The 23655-nt window shown below is 30.5% G+C and overlaps 2 protein-coding genes across 2 annotated transcripts; one reads left to right on the top strand and one right to left on the bottom strand.

The window, feature by feature from the left end:
* The first annotated feature begins 4501 nt into the window (after positions 1–4501).
* Positions 4502–9053, top strand: LOC122599943 (sodium transporter HKT1-like). Its single transcript, XM_043772563.1, has 3 exons — positions 4502–5733; positions 7317–7529; positions 8703–9053. Exons 1-3 carry the CDS (start codon positions 4562–4564, stop codon positions 8899–8901), a joined length of 1584 nt encoding a protein of 527 aa, XP_043628498.1. The 5' UTR covers positions 4502–4561; the 3' UTR covers positions 8902–9053.
* A 669-nt stretch (positions 9054–9722) lies between these two features.
* LOC122600444 (phospholipase A2-alpha) lies at positions 9723–17207 on the bottom strand. Its single transcript, XM_043773155.1, has 4 exons — positions 17013–17207; positions 16482–16524; positions 16250–16375; positions 9723–10036 (listed from the first exon to the last, which is right to left on the bottom strand). The coding sequence occupies exons 1-4, from the start codon at positions 17124–17126 to the stop codon at positions 9861–9863; spliced, it is 459 nt and encodes a 152-aa protein (XP_043629090.1). The 5' UTR covers positions 17127–17207; the 3' UTR covers positions 9723–9860.
* Between the last annotated feature and the right edge of the window lie 6448 nt (positions 17208–23655).

Below are 23655 nucleotides of genomic sequence, written 5' to 3'. Positions count from 1 at the left end.
ATAGTGGTTGAAAAACGACTTTTATTATGGTGGACTTAATTATTTAAGTCTTGTTGTTAAAAGTTTAGGGACTAATGTGTAAATGGTTCAATTGAGTCTAAAAGGAAAAGAGTCAGTGACTTACAAACAGATGGATTACGATTGAAAAGGAGGCAACGGTTTAGTGTTCTCATAGCAAAGGTTACGATGGTTTGAAGCAACACAACAGTTTAGGAATAATTGTCATTAGAGCATTATAAATAGAAGTTTGTATTTCAGTTTTTAGTGTGTCTTTTCAATGTAACCAACGGTTTATTGGGTTCTAATAGAATCATAATTCTTGTTCAATCTTGTTGTTTTGATCATGTGGATATGGAATATCAACTCTTAACAGTGGTATCAGAGCCTAGGGTTCCAAGATTACAAGAATTTGATTCAATTTCAATCATACTGTTCAAGAAGAAGACACTGTGGTTTTTTCGATCCAGGGAAGAGAGAAAAATCGACCAGACTGGAGAAAGAGCAGTATTCGGGTTGTTCTTATTTGCATATAAGAACACATAAAAGATATGGGAGAAGAATTCGATTTGAACGACAAATTGTTCAACCAGGAGAAAGCAAAGTAAAAACCAGAGGGAAGAAAAAAGAAGCAAAGAGATACGTATTTGTTCTTTTATTTTTTATTTCTTTTACTGCAATAAAAGGGAAACTGATTACTAAGGATAAAACTCAGAAAGACTTTTATTTGGAAAACCATGGGGTCGGTTCAACATAGAAATTAAACAAAAACCAAAGCATTTTTGGTAGTGTTTAACTAATAACGAGTCATAAGATCGAGGAAAAAAAATAATTTGTTTTGAACAACAAAAAATACATATTTGATAAACTTGATTGTGTTAAAGAATGGGTAATTTTTTTGTTGTTCTTGATAAAGGATACAAAGAATCAAATTTTTGTACAGTTTTTCCTGTCAAGTGGGTATACTTTAGAAAAACGGAAAATAAGACAAGGGAAAAGTTTGATTTTTGAAGAAGATCAGTGGTTTTAGAGATTGGGTTAGGATAATTTAAGATCAACAACGGATTAGTGGGATTGAAAAACAACAGCGAGGTAGCGGGTTTGGTTTTCAACAACAGAATTGCGGGATTGATCTAGATCAATAGTGGAGAAGCGGGTTTGATTGTCAATAGCAGAGAAGCATACATAGTTGTCATTAGCAAGAGGCAGATGTGACAATTGTTTGAAGGGAGGATTTAACTTTCAACAACGATGCGGGTTTTGATCAAGCACCCTAGAAATTAAAGAAACCAGAAGAGACGTTTTGAGATAGAATTGTTTACCGATGAACGGGTAACAATGGAGTATTGGAAGGGATTGATTCACAAAGATCAACCAAAAGACGGGATTTCAGGCGAGGAGAAAGCCAAGAGAAAATTGTCGAGTTGAAGAATCCAAAGCAGGGGCATGCAGACTTGCTGTTTAGGGACTTAATGTGTTGAACTTAAACAAGACTTAAACAATTAGGGGGAATATGTTGAACTTAATTGTTTAAGTCTTGCTGTTAAAAGTTTAGGGACTAATGTGTAAATGGGTCAATTGGGCCTAAAAGGAAAAGAGTCAGCGACTTACAAACAGATGGATGACGATTGAAAAGGAGGCAACGGTTTAGTGTTCTCATAGCAAAGGTCACGGTGGTTTGAAGCAACACAACAGTTCATGAATAACCATCATTAGAGAATTATAAATAGAAGTTTGTATTTTAGTTTTTCGTGTGTCTTATTCAATGTAAACAACAGGTTTGTTGTTTATAATATAATCAAATTTCTTGTTCAATCTTATGAGTTCGATCCTGTGAATATGGAATCATCGATTCTTAACATATTATATTAATGATTTTATCATCTCCCGATGTTTACATGAATATAAAATGCATGGCACAATTGGAAAGAGCCTCAAAAGACCGGTAGACTGAAAACGGGGTCATCAACAAAGTCTGATAAAAAAAAGTAAAAAACATTTAAAATCGAGTACCTCAAGTTATGACTACTTCAATGAATCACCTTTACTCTCACAGTTTTATGCCTCTAAAAATATAAGGATCTGCCCTTCTACACTTGAGTCCGTATCAAGAAGTTAATTTGTTGTCTTTGTGGTCAATAAGTAACGAATAAAGTAAGGGTGCACTCATCAACCTTCAACTCTTGACGCAATGATGTTGATTTGACATGTGTTAAGTCAAATGGCACAAAAGAATCTTAAGCCCCTCGTAATGGTGGTCTCGCCGCCTCATATCAGGGGGAAGACATTAGCACACCCTCAAGGTGAATGTGTGAGGATGAGCTGGTCGGGGCCTTGGACAGTGTGTGTATTATGTGCTTAATTAATTCGAGATAATACGATTGTAAGGATGAAACGATAAAGAGTTAGTATTGACAACAGTGTGTCATGAGGTGTGTTACTAGGGGAGGCCTAGAAGGTGTGCGAACCCGATTTCCGGCGGGACATAAATTTTGAGGGGCATAAACTTTTAAAATTATATATATATATATATATATATATTATATAAAATGTATAATATGTTATTCAAAGGAGATTGCTAGTGAATAAGGTATTGATCTGATATTTCCACAAAAGCGTTTGATTCAATGGAGAATACAGTTCGATGAGAGTTCAAGTAGCCAAGAAACTTCATTTACATCCGAAGAGAACTTTAGAGTCAATTATTTCTTATACATTGTTGATCAAGCTCGTTTTCACTTAAGACAATATTTGAGCAATTTAAAGAGTATGAGAAATTGTTTGTTTTTTGTTTCCACATAACTTGAGGGGAATTGAAGATAAAGAGCTTAAGTTGTCATGCCACCTTCTTGAAAATGCACTCAGGTTTGAAGAAAAATTGGATATTGATGCTGATGAACTTTATATGGAATTGAAGTTATTTGACAAGTCACAAATTGATGAACTTCATAACCTTATAGATATTTTAAAGCGTTTGAAAGAGCTTGGTATGTAATTCTAAAATTATGTTCTTATTATGCATATATAATTTTTTTGTTATAATGCTAGTTATCGTTTATAAAAAAAAGTTATTTATATATTTGAATTCGGTTAAAGTTAAGGGCATAATGTTCTTTGCTCGGCCAGGGTGTTAAAATTCTCAAGGCCGCTGTTGTGTGTTAGTAAGAAGATGTGATATAACGTTAACGTGGTGATGAAGAGGAAGTAAGGAATATGTCATATTTGGGAGAGGGTCTTAATGAATAACCATTACTTATACGAGAGAAAGTACCCGCATGTCGTGACGGTGATGGTGGAGGTGATAGGCCATAAAGTGTGATAGCCAAATGCCTTAGTTGTACGGGCTTCACTCTCGGATTTAAAAATTCATCGAAAATATATCGAATGACCTCTCTAAAATACCCATATAACTTTTTTAATTTATCGATGTACGCCGGTTTTTGAGATAAAATTTTTTGAATGAATTATTGGAACAAAATGATTTATGGAGGAGAGAAAAAAAAATGAGTGGTTGAGATTTAAGGAGAGGGAAGAAAATGAGTGATTGACATTTAAGGATATTATATGTATATTAGGTGATGATATTCAAACTAATGAATAAAAGATAGGGGTAATTTAGGCATATCAAGTTCTTAATTTTAAGGAGGTGACAACATGTTGTATAAGGAATATATATATATACTAGCATCGTACCGGCGCGATGCGGCGGTGGTTTGGTGGTGACGTCGGTCGTGGTGGTGACAAACTGTTATTGGTGGTGGATGTAAGTAATTGATTTAATGTAATTGATGTAAAGGGGTAGTGGATATATTTTAGAAAATAAGGGATTGATGATGTAAATTAATTTATCAATGGTAAAATGGTAATTTTACATTTAACACTTTTATGAGAGAGAAAGTGATAATTATTATAAGATAGTATAGATAGGAGGCAAATCAAATTAGAACACCCTTAAAATAAGAATACGGTGTGAACACTTAAAAACTTCATTTTGATGCATTAAAAGTCTATAAAACTAATATAATGTATAACTAATTATCATTATTTAAGTGTTTAACAACACATTGGTCTGTCAAAATCGAAAAAATTATGTTTTTTGTTTTGTGCATCCATCTTGGATGCATATTCATCAAAATGATGCATCTAACAAAAAACGTGATTTTTTTTATTTCGACGGATCAATGTGTTATAAAACACTTAAATAATGATAATAAGTTATGTACTATGTTAGTTTTATCGACTTTTAATGCATCAAAATGATGTTTTTAAATGTTCTCACCGTTATTATTTTAAAAGTGTTCTTACCGTCGTGTGGTTTTTATTACTACAATTATGCAAAATGATCAAGCTATCGTGGTTTTTATTAGTTCACGACAACATACAAGTATACAACTGTTACAGTATAAACTAGTTATATGTGTATATATAATGTATCAAACAGTGTATACATTAAGAGTATCACTTCTTTTGTGTATAAAGCTCCAAACTATGAATCAAATCACTCAGTCTTCCCTCTCAATTCCACATATACATTTTTTTTTGCAACTTCTACGTGCCAAAACTCATGCCACTATTTTCCTATATAGGCAAGAGACTAGAACAACTTTGTAGTTGTTCATGTTTTTGTCGATTCACATGGTTTCATCTTCGTGGAAATCGATTTTCATTAGAATTGTTCTATTTTCTCTTTATTTCGTCATTAGGATTTCTTGTCCTGCATTCATTAGATACAAATTCTAACACTTTCATCCCTAAGAACTTGGACCTATTCTTCATGTCAGTCTCAGCCGCTACCGTTTCTAGCATGTCAACTATAGAAATGGAGGTTTTCTCTAATTCACAACTTGTCATTTTGACAATTCTTATGTTTATTGGTGGTGAGGTTTTCCTTTCAATGATTGCACTCTACATTCGTAAGTTCTTTCTAAAGGTTTCTCCTAAAGATGGTAACAAACTTGATCCTTCTATAAGTTACATCAACAAACAATCTTGCTTTGAAGATAATATGGAGCTAAATTACATAACAATCAGTGACTTAAAAAGTTCAAAAGCTAATAGTTTTTGTTGTGAAACTGTCTCTACATCATCCGATGTCGATATGGAAGATTTGAAGTACAAATCCTTCAAGTTTTTGTGCCTTGTAGTATTCTTGTACCTAGTATTAGTCCAATTTTTGGGTGTGGTCTCAGTTTTGATATACTTAAATGTCATTTCTAGTGCCAAAAATGTACTCAAGCAAAAGGGTCTAAATGCACTCATTTTCTCCATCTTTACCATAGTTTCAACCTTTGCTAATTGTGGCTTTGTTCCAACTAAGGAAAACATGATTCCTTTCATCAAAAATTCTGGTTTGTTGTTAATTCTCATTCCTCAAGTCCTTTTAGGCAACACTTTGTACCCTCCTTTTTTAAGGTTTTCGATATGGGTCATTGGAAAATTCACTAACAAGGCCGAAACTAGCTACTTGTTAAAGAACTCTAAATTAGTTGGTTACCATCATCTTCTTTCTTACATACATTCGTCCCTTCTTGTGATCACGGTCTTAGCTATTATCTTGGTGCAATTTGTTCTGTTTTCGTCCATGGAGTGGAATTCTGTCTCTTTGGAAGGCCTAAATGTCTACCAAAAATTTGTTGGAAGTTTGTTTCAGACAGTGAACACACGACACACCGGTGAATCAATAGTTGACCTCTCCACGGTCAGCGCTGCTGTATTGGTTTTGTTCGTCGTAATGATGTTAGTCTCTCTTTCTCCATTGATAATATTATTAACAACTGCTTTTGATTACAATTGAGGTATCAACTAAACTTTGTTTTTGAGAAAAGGTACAATCATATTAAATTATAAGTACAGTACAACATCTCATAAATTAAAGGTATCATCAGAATCAGGATATAATGTGTTGAAATAACTTCCATTTAAGAATTGATGCACCAAAGCATTATGTAGAAGTTGGTCCCTAGATCTAATTTACACTTCAAAAGGAATACTGGTCAACATAAGCATCATTTTTCGACCAACTAACATGTTTAGATGGAAGTAAATAGTAAAGATCTATACATATATAATAAAGAACTTATTATTATTTTTTTTGTTTTGTTTTGCTAAACAAAGCCCTTAGCGCTTTCGTTAAGGTGCATTAAATAGTTGTACACTTACCATAAAAATCAGGGGCTGAACTTTTGATATAAAAACGTACAACCTTTTTATGCACGTTAAGTAAAGCCCTAAGGGTTTCATTTAGCATTTTCCTTTTTTTTGGAACGACATTTTTTTCTTATTAAATAAACTACAACCAACTAGCAATATGCTAGCGGTCAAAAAGTACAATACAAACAATCTAGAATACAACAATTACACATCTAGATCCTACTCGAGGCTTTAGCTGCGAAGTTTGCAAAAAAGTTGAAAAAACTTGTGCCAATTATAACACTAAAGACACAAGAAAAAACTTCATCAACGAAGGCCGAACCATCAGTTTTTACTTTGTGATGTTTGTTTTATATATTTACTGTAAATAATTTATTTGGCAACTCCCATAATGTGTCCATAAAGTAATACCCATGTAGGAATTGATAAATGTACCATATAAATAGATAAATCTACCACAATATATAACCTTCGCTGTATAATGTATAAATATGTGATGCAAAGTTGTGGTTAATTCATCTATTATTGTAGTACTAATATCACTTCCCTATTATTATTGATTGATTGATTAGTAAATAATCAAAGAAGTAACCGACTAGACAATCAGGCTTTGCCCAAAAGGTGAAGGTTTAATCTTTGTTAACCCCATTCGATGGGCTGGGCCTATTGGGTTTTTTCTAAAATGCATACTTATAATGCGGCCCGGTTAAAACAACTCAACTATCTTGGTTTGACTGGACCCTGAATGGTTAAGGACGTATTCTATTAGTTACCATTAAAAAAAGGGATTAATCACGGAAGAACAATGTATTTTCCCATTTGTACACGGTTGCCCATTATACTTTTTTTATTGATGAGGTTTACTCACGTACTTTTTTTTTTGTACACGGTTGACCAATATTACCGACTATCGCAGGTAAATCGGTCAACTTTGGGTCAACCGTGTACAAAAAAAAGAGTATGTGGGTAAACCTCATCATTAAAAAAGTATGATGAGTAACCGTGTACAAATGGAAAAGTATATTGATGTTCCCGTGATTAATCCCTTGAAAAGTTATTGATTGATTGATTATTGATGATCAATGCAACTAATGTTATTTGAATATAAAAATTTTAAAGACAGACTATAGATGGTTAAAACTAAGGCATTTTTATGATTAATTTTGTAGGTATCTTCCACCATATACCACTTTCCTACCAATAGCGGAAGAGAGTTGTGAACAAGGGAGTAAAATAAGCAGCAAAGTTAAAGAGAACTTAATCTTCTCACAACTCTCATATTTGACGATCTTCATCATACTTGTTTGCATAACAGAGAGGAAACACATGGTTAAAGATCCTCTCAACTTCAATGTTTTGAACATTGTGATTGAAGTCATAAGGTATCATTAATTAATCTCTATCTCTTTTATTGAAATGAACTTGAAATTATATATGGTGAGCCATATTAATTTCCTCCTGAAATGTTTCCCTATATTTTCTAACGATAAATTTGGGTTCACCGGTGTTGTCTTTTTATATAACCACCTTCATGTCCAAGGAAAACTTATTCTTAAAAAAAGACGTTATCTCTAGTCATGTCAGTATTTTGATAACACCAATATTTAAATTCAAGACTTTTAAGTTTTAAGCTTACCCAACTCATCGCTTAACTCCGGAAGACAACCCCAGTAATTATTTCAAAATTTCAGACTCTGCAATTGTTCCCTCAAATATCAATGATTTATTGATGGTTGGTTATCTATAAATCTCTTAATACCACAAGCTCACGATATGTGGAATCTATTGATTAATCTTATAATATTGTCTTTTGATTTATTATGAGGCTTTATTAGGACTTAGTAGAGAACATCATTACTATACCCAAATGGCCATATATGCTTTATTAGCTAAGTTAACCTAAAACCGTTGCATCAAATTTGGTTCATCTTAAACATTCGAAGTAGTTTAAAATTAAGTATGTTTTGGATAAAAAAAAATATATGCAAATGGAGCCGATCGACCCTCTCTGCGAATAATTACCCATTATTTGTTCCAACTTTTTTTGTAGATGATCTCTTTAATTATTAGTAATAATATTTAATTATATCTTGAAAATTCACTTTAGTCAAAAGGGTCTCCTCCTACCAATATTGTTTATTATCTTGAACATTCCGTTATTTCTAAAGGTTCAAAATGTCCCATTAGAGAGGGCGATGTGGTATGCGAATGTTTTTCTCAAGGAAAGATAATACTATAATAAGTAAGTGAAAGTTCATGAAAAGTTTGAAGGAATCAGAATTTTTCGATGCTTACTATACAGAAATTGTTGCTTACGCTTAATATTCTAATTGGACCTTATAATATATCGGACAAAATTTTATATTCACTTTTTATTCCAACTAATTATGTTACCCGGGTATTGTCCAACAAATTAACATAATATATAGCAATTATTTACACGATCAATTTCTTGAATAATTGAATCATTTACTTCGTATTAAGTTATCTTTATTGTTTTAGTTTAAAGTTCTAACTATCTACATGGAATAATGTTGGATTTTAATTTGTGGCAGTGCATATGGAAACGTCGGATTCTCAACAGGCTATAGCTGCGATCGCCGGCTATATCGAGATGGAAACTGTGAAAACAAGTGGTATGGTTTTTCAGGAAAATGGAGTGATCAAGGAAAGCTAGTGTTGATTGTCGTTATGATTTTTGGTAGGTTGAAAAAGTTTAACTTGAACGGAGGCAAGGCATGGAAACTCTTATGACAAGCAATTATGTAACTTTGTGTCCTCTAACTATATGATTGTGTACAAATAAAATGAATATGTTATGTGTGTGATACATTATTCATTGTTTAGGTTGGAATTATTGTTAATACTGAATAATGAATTGGCCTTTTTCTTGACTTCATTTTTCATGTTCTGTTTTATCAATTAGTTGAGTCATGTTATATTTCCTTCATTCTAAGAGTCGAAAAGTACATGTGACCTTTTCATATAGGTACAGAGGTAGACACATATAGTTTATAATAAAAATCAAGTTACTTTTTTTTTTGTTTTTCTCTTTTACTCTAATTTATATGGTAATGAATCAGGCCTCAAAAATTGATACCGTTTGAGGCCTCAAAAAACCTTAAGCCGTCACTGTATAGATAGCACATAATCTTGATAGAAATATGCAATAACACGTTTATATATTTTTTTTAAAATAAAGCAGTTCTGGAGGGAAATTAGCAAGTTAGAGGATAGTTGGCAACTTGCTTAGTGGCAGGAACAAAAATTGTTTAATGTGCTGTCATTTAAACCAAAGCAAGCACAAAAAACGAAAAAATAATAATAATTTACCAAAATTATAATCTATAAAAATATAGTAATAAACTAGTTTATAGTTCTGTCCAACAGTTTATTCATGTTTATATAACTTTTTAGTTCGAACATATTTTAATTTAGCTTTGGCTAAAATCTTTAGGCAAAAAGATAATAGGGCCCAAACCAGGCATTAGGGCCCATCGGCCCATTCACTGAAGTCTTGTGCGTTTCAATGCTACTCCAAATAAAATCTATCGTTGTAAAGTAGATTGATTATATAGTTATAAAAGAATTAAATATTAATGAACTTAGTTAAGTCTAGTCCATTCCAGGGTCATCACAACATGGGCCAATCGTTACAAGGCACTAGACCGATGGGCCTCATACTTGGATATATAGTGAGGTTTTGAAGCCAATTATGGTTTATGAATATATCTTCCCGCAAGAACTGCAGCATCCATAACAGCACTAATGGTGGTTGTGACATCATTAACATCACATGTGTTTCCTTTAAATGTTCTGCTTCCTGCTTTCTTGAATCTTTGTACACAATCCAACAATCCCTTGTTGCATACCTCACTCAAGTAGTTATCTGGAAAACATCAATATAGATATATTACATATTATAAGAACGCTAAGTTCGAAATGATTTTTGTTTGTATAAGGTTCACAAAGTACGGCCCCAAAAACTAGCTTAAGGAATTTATCTTTTATGGAGACAAGTTATTAGAAATGACGACAAATGTTATATCAATAACAATAACTACCTACAAATGTTAATGTTAAATAAAATTATAAAAAGATAAAAGTAATGGTTGGGTCGTTCGGAAAATTAGATTTTTGAAGGTCGCCCACTTTACTTAGATCTAGTCCAACCATTATGGCCTTATGGGCTTATTCTATGTAAAAAAATTCGTCTTACATATATAGGAGACCTTCACTTGGTAGTAGAGCTGTAAACGAACCAAACGAACACGAACGTGACCTTGTTCATGTTCGTTCGTTTAACTTAACGAACAGTTCACGAACAAATAAACGAACAAAATGACTTGTTCGTGTTCGTTCGTTTGTGTTCATGAACGACTGTTCACGAACACAAACGAATGAACACTAATGAAAGAACACAAATGAGCGAAATATTTATAATTCAAGTATTTTTATTTAAACTTTTTCTTAAATAGTTAGGTATTAATAATATATATATATATTATAAAGAAAATATTTATATTTGTAAATGAACATAACGAACAAATGTTCAAGAACATAAACAAGTTATTGTTCACGAACGACGGTTCATGAACATAAATGAACGAACGTTCACAAACAGATTATCGAATGTTCACGAACGAAAATGAACGAACGAGAGCTTTGTTCATGTTCGTTCATTTAACTAAACGAACGAACACGAACGAACTTCTCGGCGAACGATTCATGAACTGTTTGTGAACTGTTCAGTTCGTTTACAGCCTTACTTAGTAGCCAAGATCGACATTCGACAAGTGCGGGTTAACACACAATGACACAAGAGACTTTAATGACCTCGAAAGAATATGCATGTATACATGTAAAAAAAAAATTGAGAATTGATTAGGTAATTAAATCAATTAAAAAAAAAACATGAGACAAATACATACAAAATGAAAATCACTTTACATTCAAAACATGTATCACATATTTTTATCACACAACGATAATTATACACCTTACTCTAGAAGCTATTTATTAATCACTTAAAAATCGACACACTGCCCACCTTTCATAGCCAGGGAAAATTACAAGTTTTGTCCTTAAATTTTACACGATTCATATCTCGAAAAAATGGCAAAAAAATTCCTAAAGTTGACGATTTTTTCGATTTTCGTCATCACAACTAAGAACATTACTTTTCTACCGTTAAGTTGTTTCACGTGAGTAACACGTGAGAGCAATAAAATCTTTCTACATTGTTCGCAAGTTAAGTTGCATTTTTCATTCCTCAAGTTGTCAAAATTTGTATTTTCATTTCTTGGATAAATTATAATCATTTTATGACATTTTGAAAAAAACATATATTTTAAGAAGATTTTGTTTCCTTCTTTTTTGTTATATTATTTGTTTGAAATATTATTCATAATTTTATCATTTCAGAAATTAGTTTTATCATCTCACAACAAAAAAAAAACCTTATATGGTTTAATTATTTTATAGTTTATTATTGTTTTATATGTTCATTTTTTAATATTATTAACTAATGCAAATAACCATTTTTATAAGATTAATATTTTAAAAAATTATATTTGATATAGTCAGATAATTTCTTATTAATTTCTGATTATATTACATAAATTAGAAATAATAACAATATAATAAACGAAAATGGAGAAAAGATGTTGCCGAATTCTTATCCATATATTTATTTGGTAATAATTTTCATCAAACATAATATAACTAATAAAAATATATTTGAGGTCAAACTTAAAAAATAAAAACTTTGAAAATTTAAAACAAAAAAATCTTTCAATGAATATAAAACTAACTTTTGAAAAAGAAAATTCAAAGAAACCTTTTAAAAAAGGAAGAAAATCAAATTTTTTTGATAAGAAGGTTTTTTGAAAAAATCATACAAAGAATATTTTTTTATTCATTGGATGAAAACTTGCAAATTTTTACAAATTGAGAGGCAAAAACTGCAATTTACACTTACAAAAAATGTCAAAGACTTTCTTGCCCTGAAGTATCATACGCGAAGCAACTTAAAGTATAGTAACGTATTAAGTCGCGGGAACAAAAACTGCAAAAATTGTGAACATTAGATTTTCTTTGCTATTTTTTACTTCAAAGATGAAAGGTATAAATCGTGTCAAATTCAGTGACAGAAATCATAATTTTCCTAACATGTGTATATTTTAAGATGGTATTTATAATAATATAATTAAAAGAGGGAGTTGGGGGTACATTTGGCACCCTTAATCCCCCTCCTTGATGTTAAAGCTCCATCCACATTAATTCTCTAATTTTTTTAATAATTATTAAATCTAAATGCCGACCTTATTATTAATAGAATAATTTTTTTATACTTAAAAGTCTTCCAAAAATTATATATATTATATATTATATATATATAACCTAGGAAATAACCCTCACATATTGTCAGAAAAAAAAAAAAACCTACAACCAAACCAAAAAAAAAAAGTCTGACTACCAAAAGGTTCGACCTTCTCCTATACCAGGTAACACGTTTTTTATTTTTAAAGATCATCACTTTTATGAAATTCAATATATTATGAACTTAAATTATTGTTATCATTATCATCATCATCATCATCATCATCATCATCATCATTATTATTATTATTATTATTATTATTATTATATGTCTTTTAATTTAGTTTGTTGTTCATTATGGCTTCTTCTTCAACAACAAAAAATAAGACCACATTAGTTCATCTTGAAGATCTTAAGCCAACACATGTTAACCATCATCTACGACTCCGTGTTGTGTATGTATGGACTGTTTCGGATTGGAACAACCCGGAAAAAAAATCAAAACATTCGAGATGGTCTTTGTTGATAAATTGATATGTATTTTTCAAATTATATATTGTACACATTTTGTTTCCCTTTTTTGTTAAGTTTAACTCTAAATCGTTTAGTCTAAAATTATTGTTTGTGTTTATAGTAAGTTTAGATATAACAAAATGCAAATTTTTTATTTAACTAAAGTTGGAAAAAAAAAAAGATAATCTGGAATCAATAATTATATGGAGTTAATTTTCATATGTTTCCTTCTTTAGTTTTCGTATTAATTAAATCATGATATTGGTCATAGGTATTTAATATACTTGAATTCTAATTTTATAGCTTTGATTAATATATATTGAGGCTACACATCCATTAAACAGACCTGAGCACTAATATTCAATAAATAAATGCCTAAATGGAGAAAAGTGAGCAGAGACATTAATATCTGAACCACCAGCCCTCAATAAAAACGAGTCTGGTAGATTTATTTATTGTATATTTGGTAAGTCTTCATTGTCAAAATAATGGAATTGTCTTGCATATATAGGTCTCAATTGATTAAAAATACATTGTTAATACCAATTTTTTCTATCGATCCACTATATAAAAATGGGTACATGGATACTTGTAGGATAAACTTATACATCAGGACAGAGATGTTTCATTTCGCTAACAACTTGAAGTAAATTATTTGTTTTGGAATTATTGGAAGTTGTAGAAAAACGGATCGAGCAAAGAAAATTCAAATCAATTTTAACTTTATCTTTTATTATTATTTTTTTAACTTGACGATATTTAAATTCAAGTTGTTGATGGTTGCGCAAGTTAACTCTATAAAGAAATCTTGCATTGAGGCTATATTTTCTTGTTCGATTTGGGTAATTTAGAAACATCGAAACAAAGATCTTTTCTAATGGTAATAAGAATTTCGAACTTACTGTTTGATCTCGTGGTAACTCAATCATATATGTGGATTTCCAGTAGATGTCGCAAGATTCATGCTTTGAGCAACAAATAGTTTCAAAATCCTCTTTTTTTTGTGTGATTCGTGTTCATCTCTTGGGTGGTGACTCGGTCTTTGTGGGCGGGGTTTTTCTCATGTCTTGCTTTCATATATGGCGTGAGTTTTCCACTCAGTTTACATTTCCCGTAGTTCAAGCTCAAAGTTACCAAGATTTTGTAGTCCTAATTTTTCCTAGTTAATGTAATTGTATTTGTTTTGTACTCTTTTCTTTTGGTTGTCAAGTACTTGTTTGATACCAAGATTTTTAATTTAAAAATAGTTTGCTTTTTTAAAAATAGAAATACAAAAAATAGACCATGGATATTGTATCTCATATATTAAATGCACACCATAGATATTTTAGGATAATTACTTACTTTTCAAGAAAAATAATAATAATAATAATTTAGCATAAACACAATAAGCAATTATTGCATGAGTTGATGTCTACACAGTACATGTAACAAACTTTATATCATGTAAATTGGCGTGCTAAAAAACGTATACGTTTTGATTCTTCTTTATCATGTGGTACGTAAAACTACGAATTAAACTTTCCCTTAAAAAAAAAAAGTAAAACTACGAATTACATGTCCAATCAATCCATATATTGCAAAAACAAAATTTTATAAAATGAGGTATTCTTTATTGATGTTATAAGTTAAAAGTATAAGATATTGAGATACTGATCAATATGACTAACTTTAACTTTTTGAAAAATATAATTAAAAAAAAAACTTATAAATACATACTCTGCATGCAGCTGAATTGAAAATAAAAGTTGCTAAAATAATCAGAAATCCTTAAAAAAAATTGACTTTTACAAAACTCATGCACCAAGTGCAAAAACCAAAACCAAATGTTAAAATGACATGCCAGTTTCAGTTTTTGTTCAGCTACTATTTTTCGGTATAATAATATTCCCACTACATACATAGTATTATGAGTTTTTTTTTTTACCTTTCTAAGACAGCAAGCATTTGTACACAGTTGCATGTATTTTTTAAAGAATATAAATCAGTCGGGCACTTAATTCTACACAATAGTTACTAGTTAGGTTCAATTCAATAATAAAACGTATGATGAACTTTATAGTTTCCTTTATGGTAAGAAGTGCACAAATTAACAATTTGTGACAAAAGTGACAAAATGTTTCATATTTTATAAAACGGTGTTTTTCAATATTGTACAACTTGCGAATCTAGATAATTGAATGACTAGACATATGTGACTTTATGAAAACGAAAATTCTTACAGTGGATGAATATTTAAGGGTAAATGTCAAACTCTTATATGGGGAACATTTATGGTTGACTACTTTAAACATCTATAACTAATTAGTATTCTTTTGGATATCTTTTCCTTCTTTTTTTTTTTTTTTTAATCTTTAATTTCATATTCTTTTAAATACAACTTTTATAACTGTACGACTTTTAATTTACAATCCGAAAAAATTTGGTCCGTTAAATAAAATTCAAGTTTTAATTGAAGTTATTAAATCAAAATGATAATATCATATACTTTTTTTTATTTTTTATATTTAATTTTAATTTAATAAATTTACATATGGTCATTAGTTATGAAAGTAATTCTTACACTTTATAATTATAGAAAAGAATTATTTCAATAATATGATTATGTAAAAAAAATAAACTTTTTAATTTTCCAAAAATTACTTTTTTTCAACCTTTTATATTATAACTTTTTATAGTTTTTTTTTATCATATAATATAATAAATAATGGTTACAATTATTTAGTTTTATATCGTTAATATTCTATGATATATAAATAAAGATATTACCAAATGCATATGATGTCTATAATAATAAAAAAAAAATTAAAAATTAAAACATCACAATTTTTTAACATCTTTTATTTATTTTTGTTATGATAAAATATGATAATAAGTATCTTTTATAAAATAGTTATCATTCAATTAGAACCTGTAACTTATAAATTGGTATTTAATTTATCATTAATTTCTTTATTGTATGAGTTTTTAATTAGTCAAAACTGGTAATCTAAAAAAATTAATAATATAAGTATAACTATCATTTAAATAAATAGGTATCAAATATATTCTACCATGTTTGATATAAGATGCTACACATTGAAGACTTTTTAGCCGCCAAAAGAAAATCTAGTCAATTTGTAAATTTTATTCACCATTTAAAGGAATGTTGTTTTGCATAATAATATGAAATATGTTTGACGGTTTAAAATAAAGAATTTTTGATATTCCTTTAAAAATAAAATAATAACAAGAACGTGACAGTTTGGTAGAAAATAATACTACTCACTATTGTTGGCTGAAATGCAGGCATCATGCTTCATACAACATGCATCAAGTTCATCACATGGTTTCTCTCCTGGACATCCACTGTATAATATCCCACAATACTTTCCATACCTCAACAATGGTGGCACTGTCAATATATATAAATATATACATTTATATTTACTTCATGTTTTAACTAAAATTTGTTATTAAAGAAAATAAAGTCTATTGAAAAAAATCTCATCCGAGTATACCTTTGCAAAAGGAAGATTCACATGTTTTGCTGCATACTTTAGACTAAATATTCAAAATTGAAGAAACTATGTAAGTGTTAAAAAGTAAATATAATTGAACACACTCAATTAAAAGGTCTTTTGAGAAATGACAGTCTTTGGCTCAGATGTAGGAGGACAAAATACTGGTAACAATATATTCTAGATTTTTTTTTCCAAGTCAGCTCAAGATGTTTACAATGAGGTTCGAATTAAGTTCTCTTTTGAGACCTTTCATTTAAACATTAGAATTGTCTTATTTTATTTTAAAAAAAGTAGTAGATGTTAATTGTAAATAAATGAGTTAGTAATTCACCAAAGTTAATGCATACCATAAGCTTTGAAATCATGACCTCTAAATAATAAACTCTTAAAAAGGGACAGTACTTTTACTACTTTATGACCAATCCCCTAATTGAAATTGGCCCATTGGACTTGTCTTAACATTAGACCACCTTAGTGATGGTCAATTGAATAATAGAATGCTAGATAGTTAATAAAAATGAAACTTACCAAATTGAGGCCTGTATCACCACCAAGATGAACTTTAAGAGCAAAAAGGGAAATAGATGAATAATGAAAAGTGAGAATTGAAATGAAAAGAAAAAAGTATGAAGCCAAAGCCATTGAAAAAAGCAAAATAACAATCTGAAATGTGAAGCTTGGTTTTGCAAAAAAGCTCTAACTTATAGGAAGAGATGGTTGGAGGAAAGGCATGAGCTGGTGAGTAGGATAGGGTGGTAGAGTGGGGTATGGAAACTCATTAAAAGTGCTAGATGGATAGTGTGTATGGAGTCTCGTGACAAGAATTTGGATATCTAGTGTCAAGTGTAAAGTTCACATTTCTTATACCATACTGACAACTAACGTTTAAGGATTTGGAATTTGGACTTGCATGATTATATAATACGTTAAATTAATGTTATAGTTTAATTTAATGATTGGTGTGGTATCAATTATATAATAAGTGTGGCGGTTCTATACTTGTGTAATGAAATATCTATAACAGTACGTTATTTAGAATAAAAAAAAAAAAAAAAGTAAAAACCGTTTATACCTCAGATTTTTACGAAGTATATGGAGAGATGAGACATTGAGACGATACTGTGTGACCGTCGTTACATTAGATAAAGAAGTTAAATTTGAGCTCCCATGCCATTTAGTATAAACTGAAGATCGAATCTTAACCTCTCACTCTAAAGATAAAACAATTTTCAATTGCATGTGATAATATTTAAGTTATACTGGACATATTTGATTAGATAATGTTTGTGGGTTATTATTAGATTATAATTATAATTAGGAACCTCCTTAAAAATTATATTGGACCACTTTTGGATTTGAGTGTTATAAGAATCGATTTTAATTCTCATTGGCTTGTAATTACTCGGTGAGCATGGGATAATGTTAAATGTTTATATATATGTAATTAATTAGATCGTGTTTGTGGTTTAGAATTAGAATATGTTAGAGAGTACTTCTTACTATAGCTCAATGGTTGAGCACCAGCTTTACATGTTGGATGTCTCAAGTTCGAGACCTGGGAAGTACATTTAAAGGAATTTCACAAATAAAATCCTCCAGTGAAGCAGGTTTGAGTCCTGCAGAGGGACATGGTTTTATCTCAATTAAATGTTATGTCTTCGGACGGTTTAATTGGGAGTTTTCCCATCATACTAGGTATTGAGGATGAGGGGGCTCTCTAGCGCGGATCCGGTTAAGCCAATGTAAACTAAATCCCCTGTTGCAAGCAAATGATCTATACTTTTAAAAAAAGATATATGTTAGAGATGGTACATAGCTTGAAAGTTTTTATATAGTACTCGTATTAAATTCTTTGTTCTTGTAGTTAGGTATATCATTTCATTGTACGTATTGTAGTTTAAGATTGTATATCGGACTTAATTTAGGTCTACGTCCAGTAACTTCTTTGAATTGTTAATCCAAATAAATAAACCAAAACCAATTAGTTGATCTTTCGTTTGCAGTTTTGGTTACATTGATATTGTCTTGTAGTGTTTCTTTTGTTTTGTTTATAGTTTTAGAGTTCTAATAATGTACGTATATAGTTATTCCACAAACATTTTAATTTAGACGATCGACAAATAAAGTGTTTATGTAAGTAAATATAGTTACATGTTAAAGAAAACTATATATGTACGAGTAGTAGTACGAGTACTATTTAATGTTTGTATTTCACATCTCGATATAAGTATTATAAGTCAAGGTTTAAAGTCCCACATCCTAGCTAAATCCATGAGTATACATACAATAAGAGGATATACCGGAACAAAGATTATACAAGATAGAGTTTTGTCAATTTGTATATTACTATTATATCTTCCCTTAAATGATACATTTATTCAGATGTGAACTTATAACAAAATTACCATTTGGCATGAATCATTCATATAAATAAGGTTTCACCGACTCTTCCCACTACTAAATTCATGACAACTAAAGAGTACTCTTTGGTCAAGAGCAATGTGAATAATTAAAATTTTAAAATAAAAGAAAAAAATTTCATGACAAATGATGTCAACAGATAATTAATTAAACCTTTAACTTACAATGAAAAATATTGTTTGGTCTTTTTGAATGATCATAATAAGGTCTTTTAAACATTAGAATAGAAACAGAGTCAGGAATTTAAAATAAGGAGGCCTAATTACAACATATATGTTCAAAGGTCTTATCTCGGGTGATCTTACAAGGGAGAAATTGGACGATTAAGAGGGACCAAGCACCGGCCAGCATACCTTACAAATTATGCATGTCTAAAAAACGGTTGCTAAAATTTTATAAAATTAAAACTGGAAATTTGGCTTATAAATGAATACCATTGAATTACAGCTACAAGTTTAAGGGTCTATTTAAGATTTTAAGTTGCCATAAAACTTTCTTCTTTATGCACAAAGAGGTCGGGGGTTTGTAGTTTCATAATTGACGATATAGAAAAGCTATCATCTTTATATATTAAAGAAAGAAAAGTAAAAAAGACATTTGAGTGCATGTATGTTATAAAATTTCATATATGTGCTATGTAGATCAAAATATCTAGAATGATAAAAACGTTTAACTGAATTTGTTTGATAGTGATTAATTGTATTTTGATAGTGAAGGTTCAACAAATTGAAAACAAAAGGTGCATATAGAAAATGCAATAAAGTGAAGAACTTTAAAACAAAAAGAAAAGAAACAAATATAAAAAAGTCTACATTTCTTGAAAGTTAAAATAGCTTAAACGCCTGAAAACCATTAATAACATAGGATAATATATACCATGAGGATCAATTTAGCATATTGTGTTCGAACTTATTTCAAGCTCGAATTTTAAGTTTGACCTAGAGCTTCAACTCCAAAAAATCTCAACTCAATCAAAATTTCAATTCATATATAATCACCTTTTTTTTTCTCTATAGTAAAATTGGTTTATAGTCTAGCCACGATATATTTATGTCTCAACTTGCAAATTTAATTTCATTTAAGAACGAAGAGGCAGGCATCATATTCATTCGGTAACGATTATTGACATGCAATAAAACTGGCCATATCATTTGGCAAACAAAATCAGCATAGATATGCCGATGGCAAGTTAAAATCTGGCAAGTACAATTGGCATCTTTTGGCAAAACCATTTAATGCATATATGTTGTCTCATCTGAATTTCGATTTTTGGTGAGATTTTACAACTATCCCAATCATTTAGTATTTATCATTTGAACTCTTTAAAAATAATAACAATAAAAATAGAGGAGTGATATTCATATACAGAATAACAAGTTTTAGCCGTCTACAATAGTGTAAATGGTTAAAATTTTATTTTAAAAATATCGCTTCCCAAAAAATTAAACTCCTTTGACATCTTTTATCAAGTATTAGTGTGACATACTTTTATTTGGTTGAAAAGCATACCAGTACTTGGTGTGTGTATATACCAAGTTACCAACGTTCAAATCATACATAATATATATATATATATATATATATAGGTTACATTAAGTTTCATATATAAAAAACATAGATAAATGTTTTCTAAAAAATCAAAATAAACAATTTTTTTTTTCAAAAAATAAATAAATAAATAATACATTTTTGGTGATAAGATGATTGTAATTTGTGCTTTCACGGGATGACCATCACAATCAAGTATAGACGTGACAAAAACTATAAACATGTCTAGTTTTTTCTTAGCAAAACTGTTTTGTCTTGATAATAAATTTTTCCAGCTCCATTATCTATAGACTGTAGAGTTGTAGTCCTGTAGAACCACACTATTAGGTTTGAGAATTAACACATTCACCCCTTTACTTTCACAATACCATAGTACTCCTGGTTAAACAGTCTTTATTTTTGTAAAAAAAAAAAAAAGTATATAGGTGAAAACTCTCTAGTTTCATGTATCATTTTGGTACCTAAAATGTACACCTTATATGACTCATGTCTGGTAACCCACCATCTCATACATGGATCACATGATATAGTTTATCTTCTGGTAAAAATTTTTTGAAAAAGTGTGGATCATTTGCTCGCAACAGGAGATCTAGCTTACGTTGTCTTAACCGGGTCCGCGCTAGAGATCCCCTCGATCACCCTCAATACCTTCCAGGAGGAAAATCTCCCAATAAAATTGCCTAAAGTATGCCTTTCAACCACTACAAGAAAAATGTTGATTAGTGACGACTTTACTTAGTAACGACTAAAATTTGGTCACTAATATCTTCATTTAGTTACCATTAAGAAAAAGTGGTCACTAAATTTGGTCACTAAACAAATTTAGTGGCCAAAAAATAACATTTTTTGTCTCTAAACAAAATTAGTCACGGACCTTTAGTGACGAAAAGTGACGACTTAAAATTTGGTAACTAATTTATCATAATGACCAAAATTTGGTCACTAAACAAAATTAGTGACGAAAATTTGGTCATTATGATAAATTAGTGACCAAATTTTAAGTGGTCACTTTTTGTCACTCTTCGTCACTAAAGGTCCGTGACTAATTTTGTTTAGAGATGAAAAAATGTAATTTTTTGGCCATTAAGTTTGTTTAGTGGCCAAATTTAGTGACCACTTTTTCTTAATGGTAACTAATTGAGGTTATTAGTGACCAAATTTTAATCGTAACTAAGCAAAGTCGTCACTAATTAACATTTTTCTTGCAGTGAGCCTTTGGCAATTAAGTTTCAAACATGCACCCTTCATTTGTGGTTCATGTGGTTATATGATGATGATACCACTATGGTTCACCTGGTAATAGGCTTTATTCTTGTATCTAAAAGACCTTTCGGAAATATAACTCGATAGCTTCCTTAAGGTTCCATAAGACGTCAGATGTTAAAGTCCGTAATGTGTTATAGAGGCGATACACCATCGATACCCTGAATGTTCGGTATTTTTTCAAATGAAAATTGAATCCGTTCCAAATTATAATTGTGGTTATCTGCATGGTTAATTGGTTATGTCACATACACCATGTGTTAGGTACTAATTGCTATATTGGCCATAGGGAATTGGTTATTAAATAGGTTTTCATACACATGGTATGTCTTATGTATATGTACTTAGTATTCCTTAGCTAAAATTTTATGTCCTTGTAGTTGTAATGTTTTAATGTAAGATATAGAATTTATTGAGATAATTTTTCATGTTTATAAAATAAAAAGTTGCATAGCCTAAAATTACAAGGTGCACATTGGGTTGGATCAGTGGTTGGAGCTTATGTCTCTGGAAACAGAGGTCATGAGTTCGATCCTCATGCCCAGCAAGGCTGGAGGTCCTTTTCTACCTATGGTAGACCCTGGAAGTAACCTCTCTGCCTTTGGTAGGGGTAAGGCTGTCTACATATCAACCTCCTCCATACACTGTCGAAGACGGTATTGGGATCCAAAATCCGTGGAAGACGGCATTGAGAGTTACTTACTTATTTACATGGATAGTCCTAATAAACAGAAGCTAAAGTTATTGTAGTGTGTTTGGGGAATTATTAACTTGACAATTCTAATAATTGAAGCAAAATTGTTGTGTTCCATTACTAATTTGATGAAAAGAAACATGTCATTTCCAGCCAAGCAAACCACATGTATATGAATAGATGTATAATGAATCATCAGATTTTCGTATCCTAATGGTTGGTCATTTTGCCTATTTTTGAATAGCATAGGCTGGAATCAATATTATTTTCTTCAAACGTAAGCCTTTCATGCCTCATTTCAAATTTCGGAAACCCCTAACAAACAAGCGAAACCGAATCATACTTTTTTTCTACCGAGATCCTGCCGAATCAAATGGTCTAACCAATTTGATTTGTATTTTTTTTCATGCCAACACATACCAGTTTAGCCAGCAGTGTGGTCAAAACCAGCCAAAACTTAAACCATACACTCGTCTAGAGGCTTTGGCACTCTCAATCCTCCTAACCTTTTGTCAAGCTGTCTAAAAGTCCTTTTTGTTATGCAGAAAGTATGTGACAACTTAAGTGTTAACATTGGTTATAGAATGTAATCTAGTTTGTTTGTCATGCTGGTCCATGTAATATCTCAAGGTATACATATATGCCCCAGGCTTTAGTGGTTGTCCAAGTAGAATGTAATTTTGTTTAAATGATTAGTATTTATGTTTTTAAAAATAATTGATGATTTGATAAGCCAAACACAAAAGTTCATTTGGTGCAGTGGTATATAGAATGGGGCTAGTGAAATTGAGAAAACATGAATTAGATTACCTTATGACTTTGAATGTGTATAGGTGTTGTGAAAAAGAGATTGTATAGATATAGTATGGGACTATGGGTTATTGGCTTATTGCTTTCCAAATTGGAATATTTATTTGCTTTGCGTGCAATGATTTTCCTGTAGCCTATTGAATTGTCATTTGCCATAGTTTTGCCTAATTTTTGGGGCTATTGATTATGTTGAGAATGTCAATATGGTCGATGGACTAAAATGGTTGATGTCGTTATGAATTGCATATTGTTTTAATTGTTTCCTTTTAATAGGAAGTAAAAAGTGCAAGAAATAATGGAAAGAAAATATGTAGATATTACGGGAGGTATTTTGTATAATGGAATGGAAAGGGTGGAAAAGCAATGGAAAAGACTTCTCAGGTTTGGTTGCAATGAAGAATGAGAATGGGAATCGAGAAGTGGAAATCGATTTCA

Source organism: Erigeron canadensis, chromosome 5 (assembly GCF_010389155.1).
Source record: "Erigeron canadensis isolate Cc75 chromosome 5, C_canadensis_v1, whole genome shotgun sequence".
NCBI lineage: Eukaryota > Viridiplantae > Streptophyta > Magnoliopsida > Asterales > Asteraceae > Erigeron > Erigeron canadensis.
Note: the sequence above shows the minus strand (reverse complement) of the source record. Positions and strands in the feature narration are given on the sequence as shown.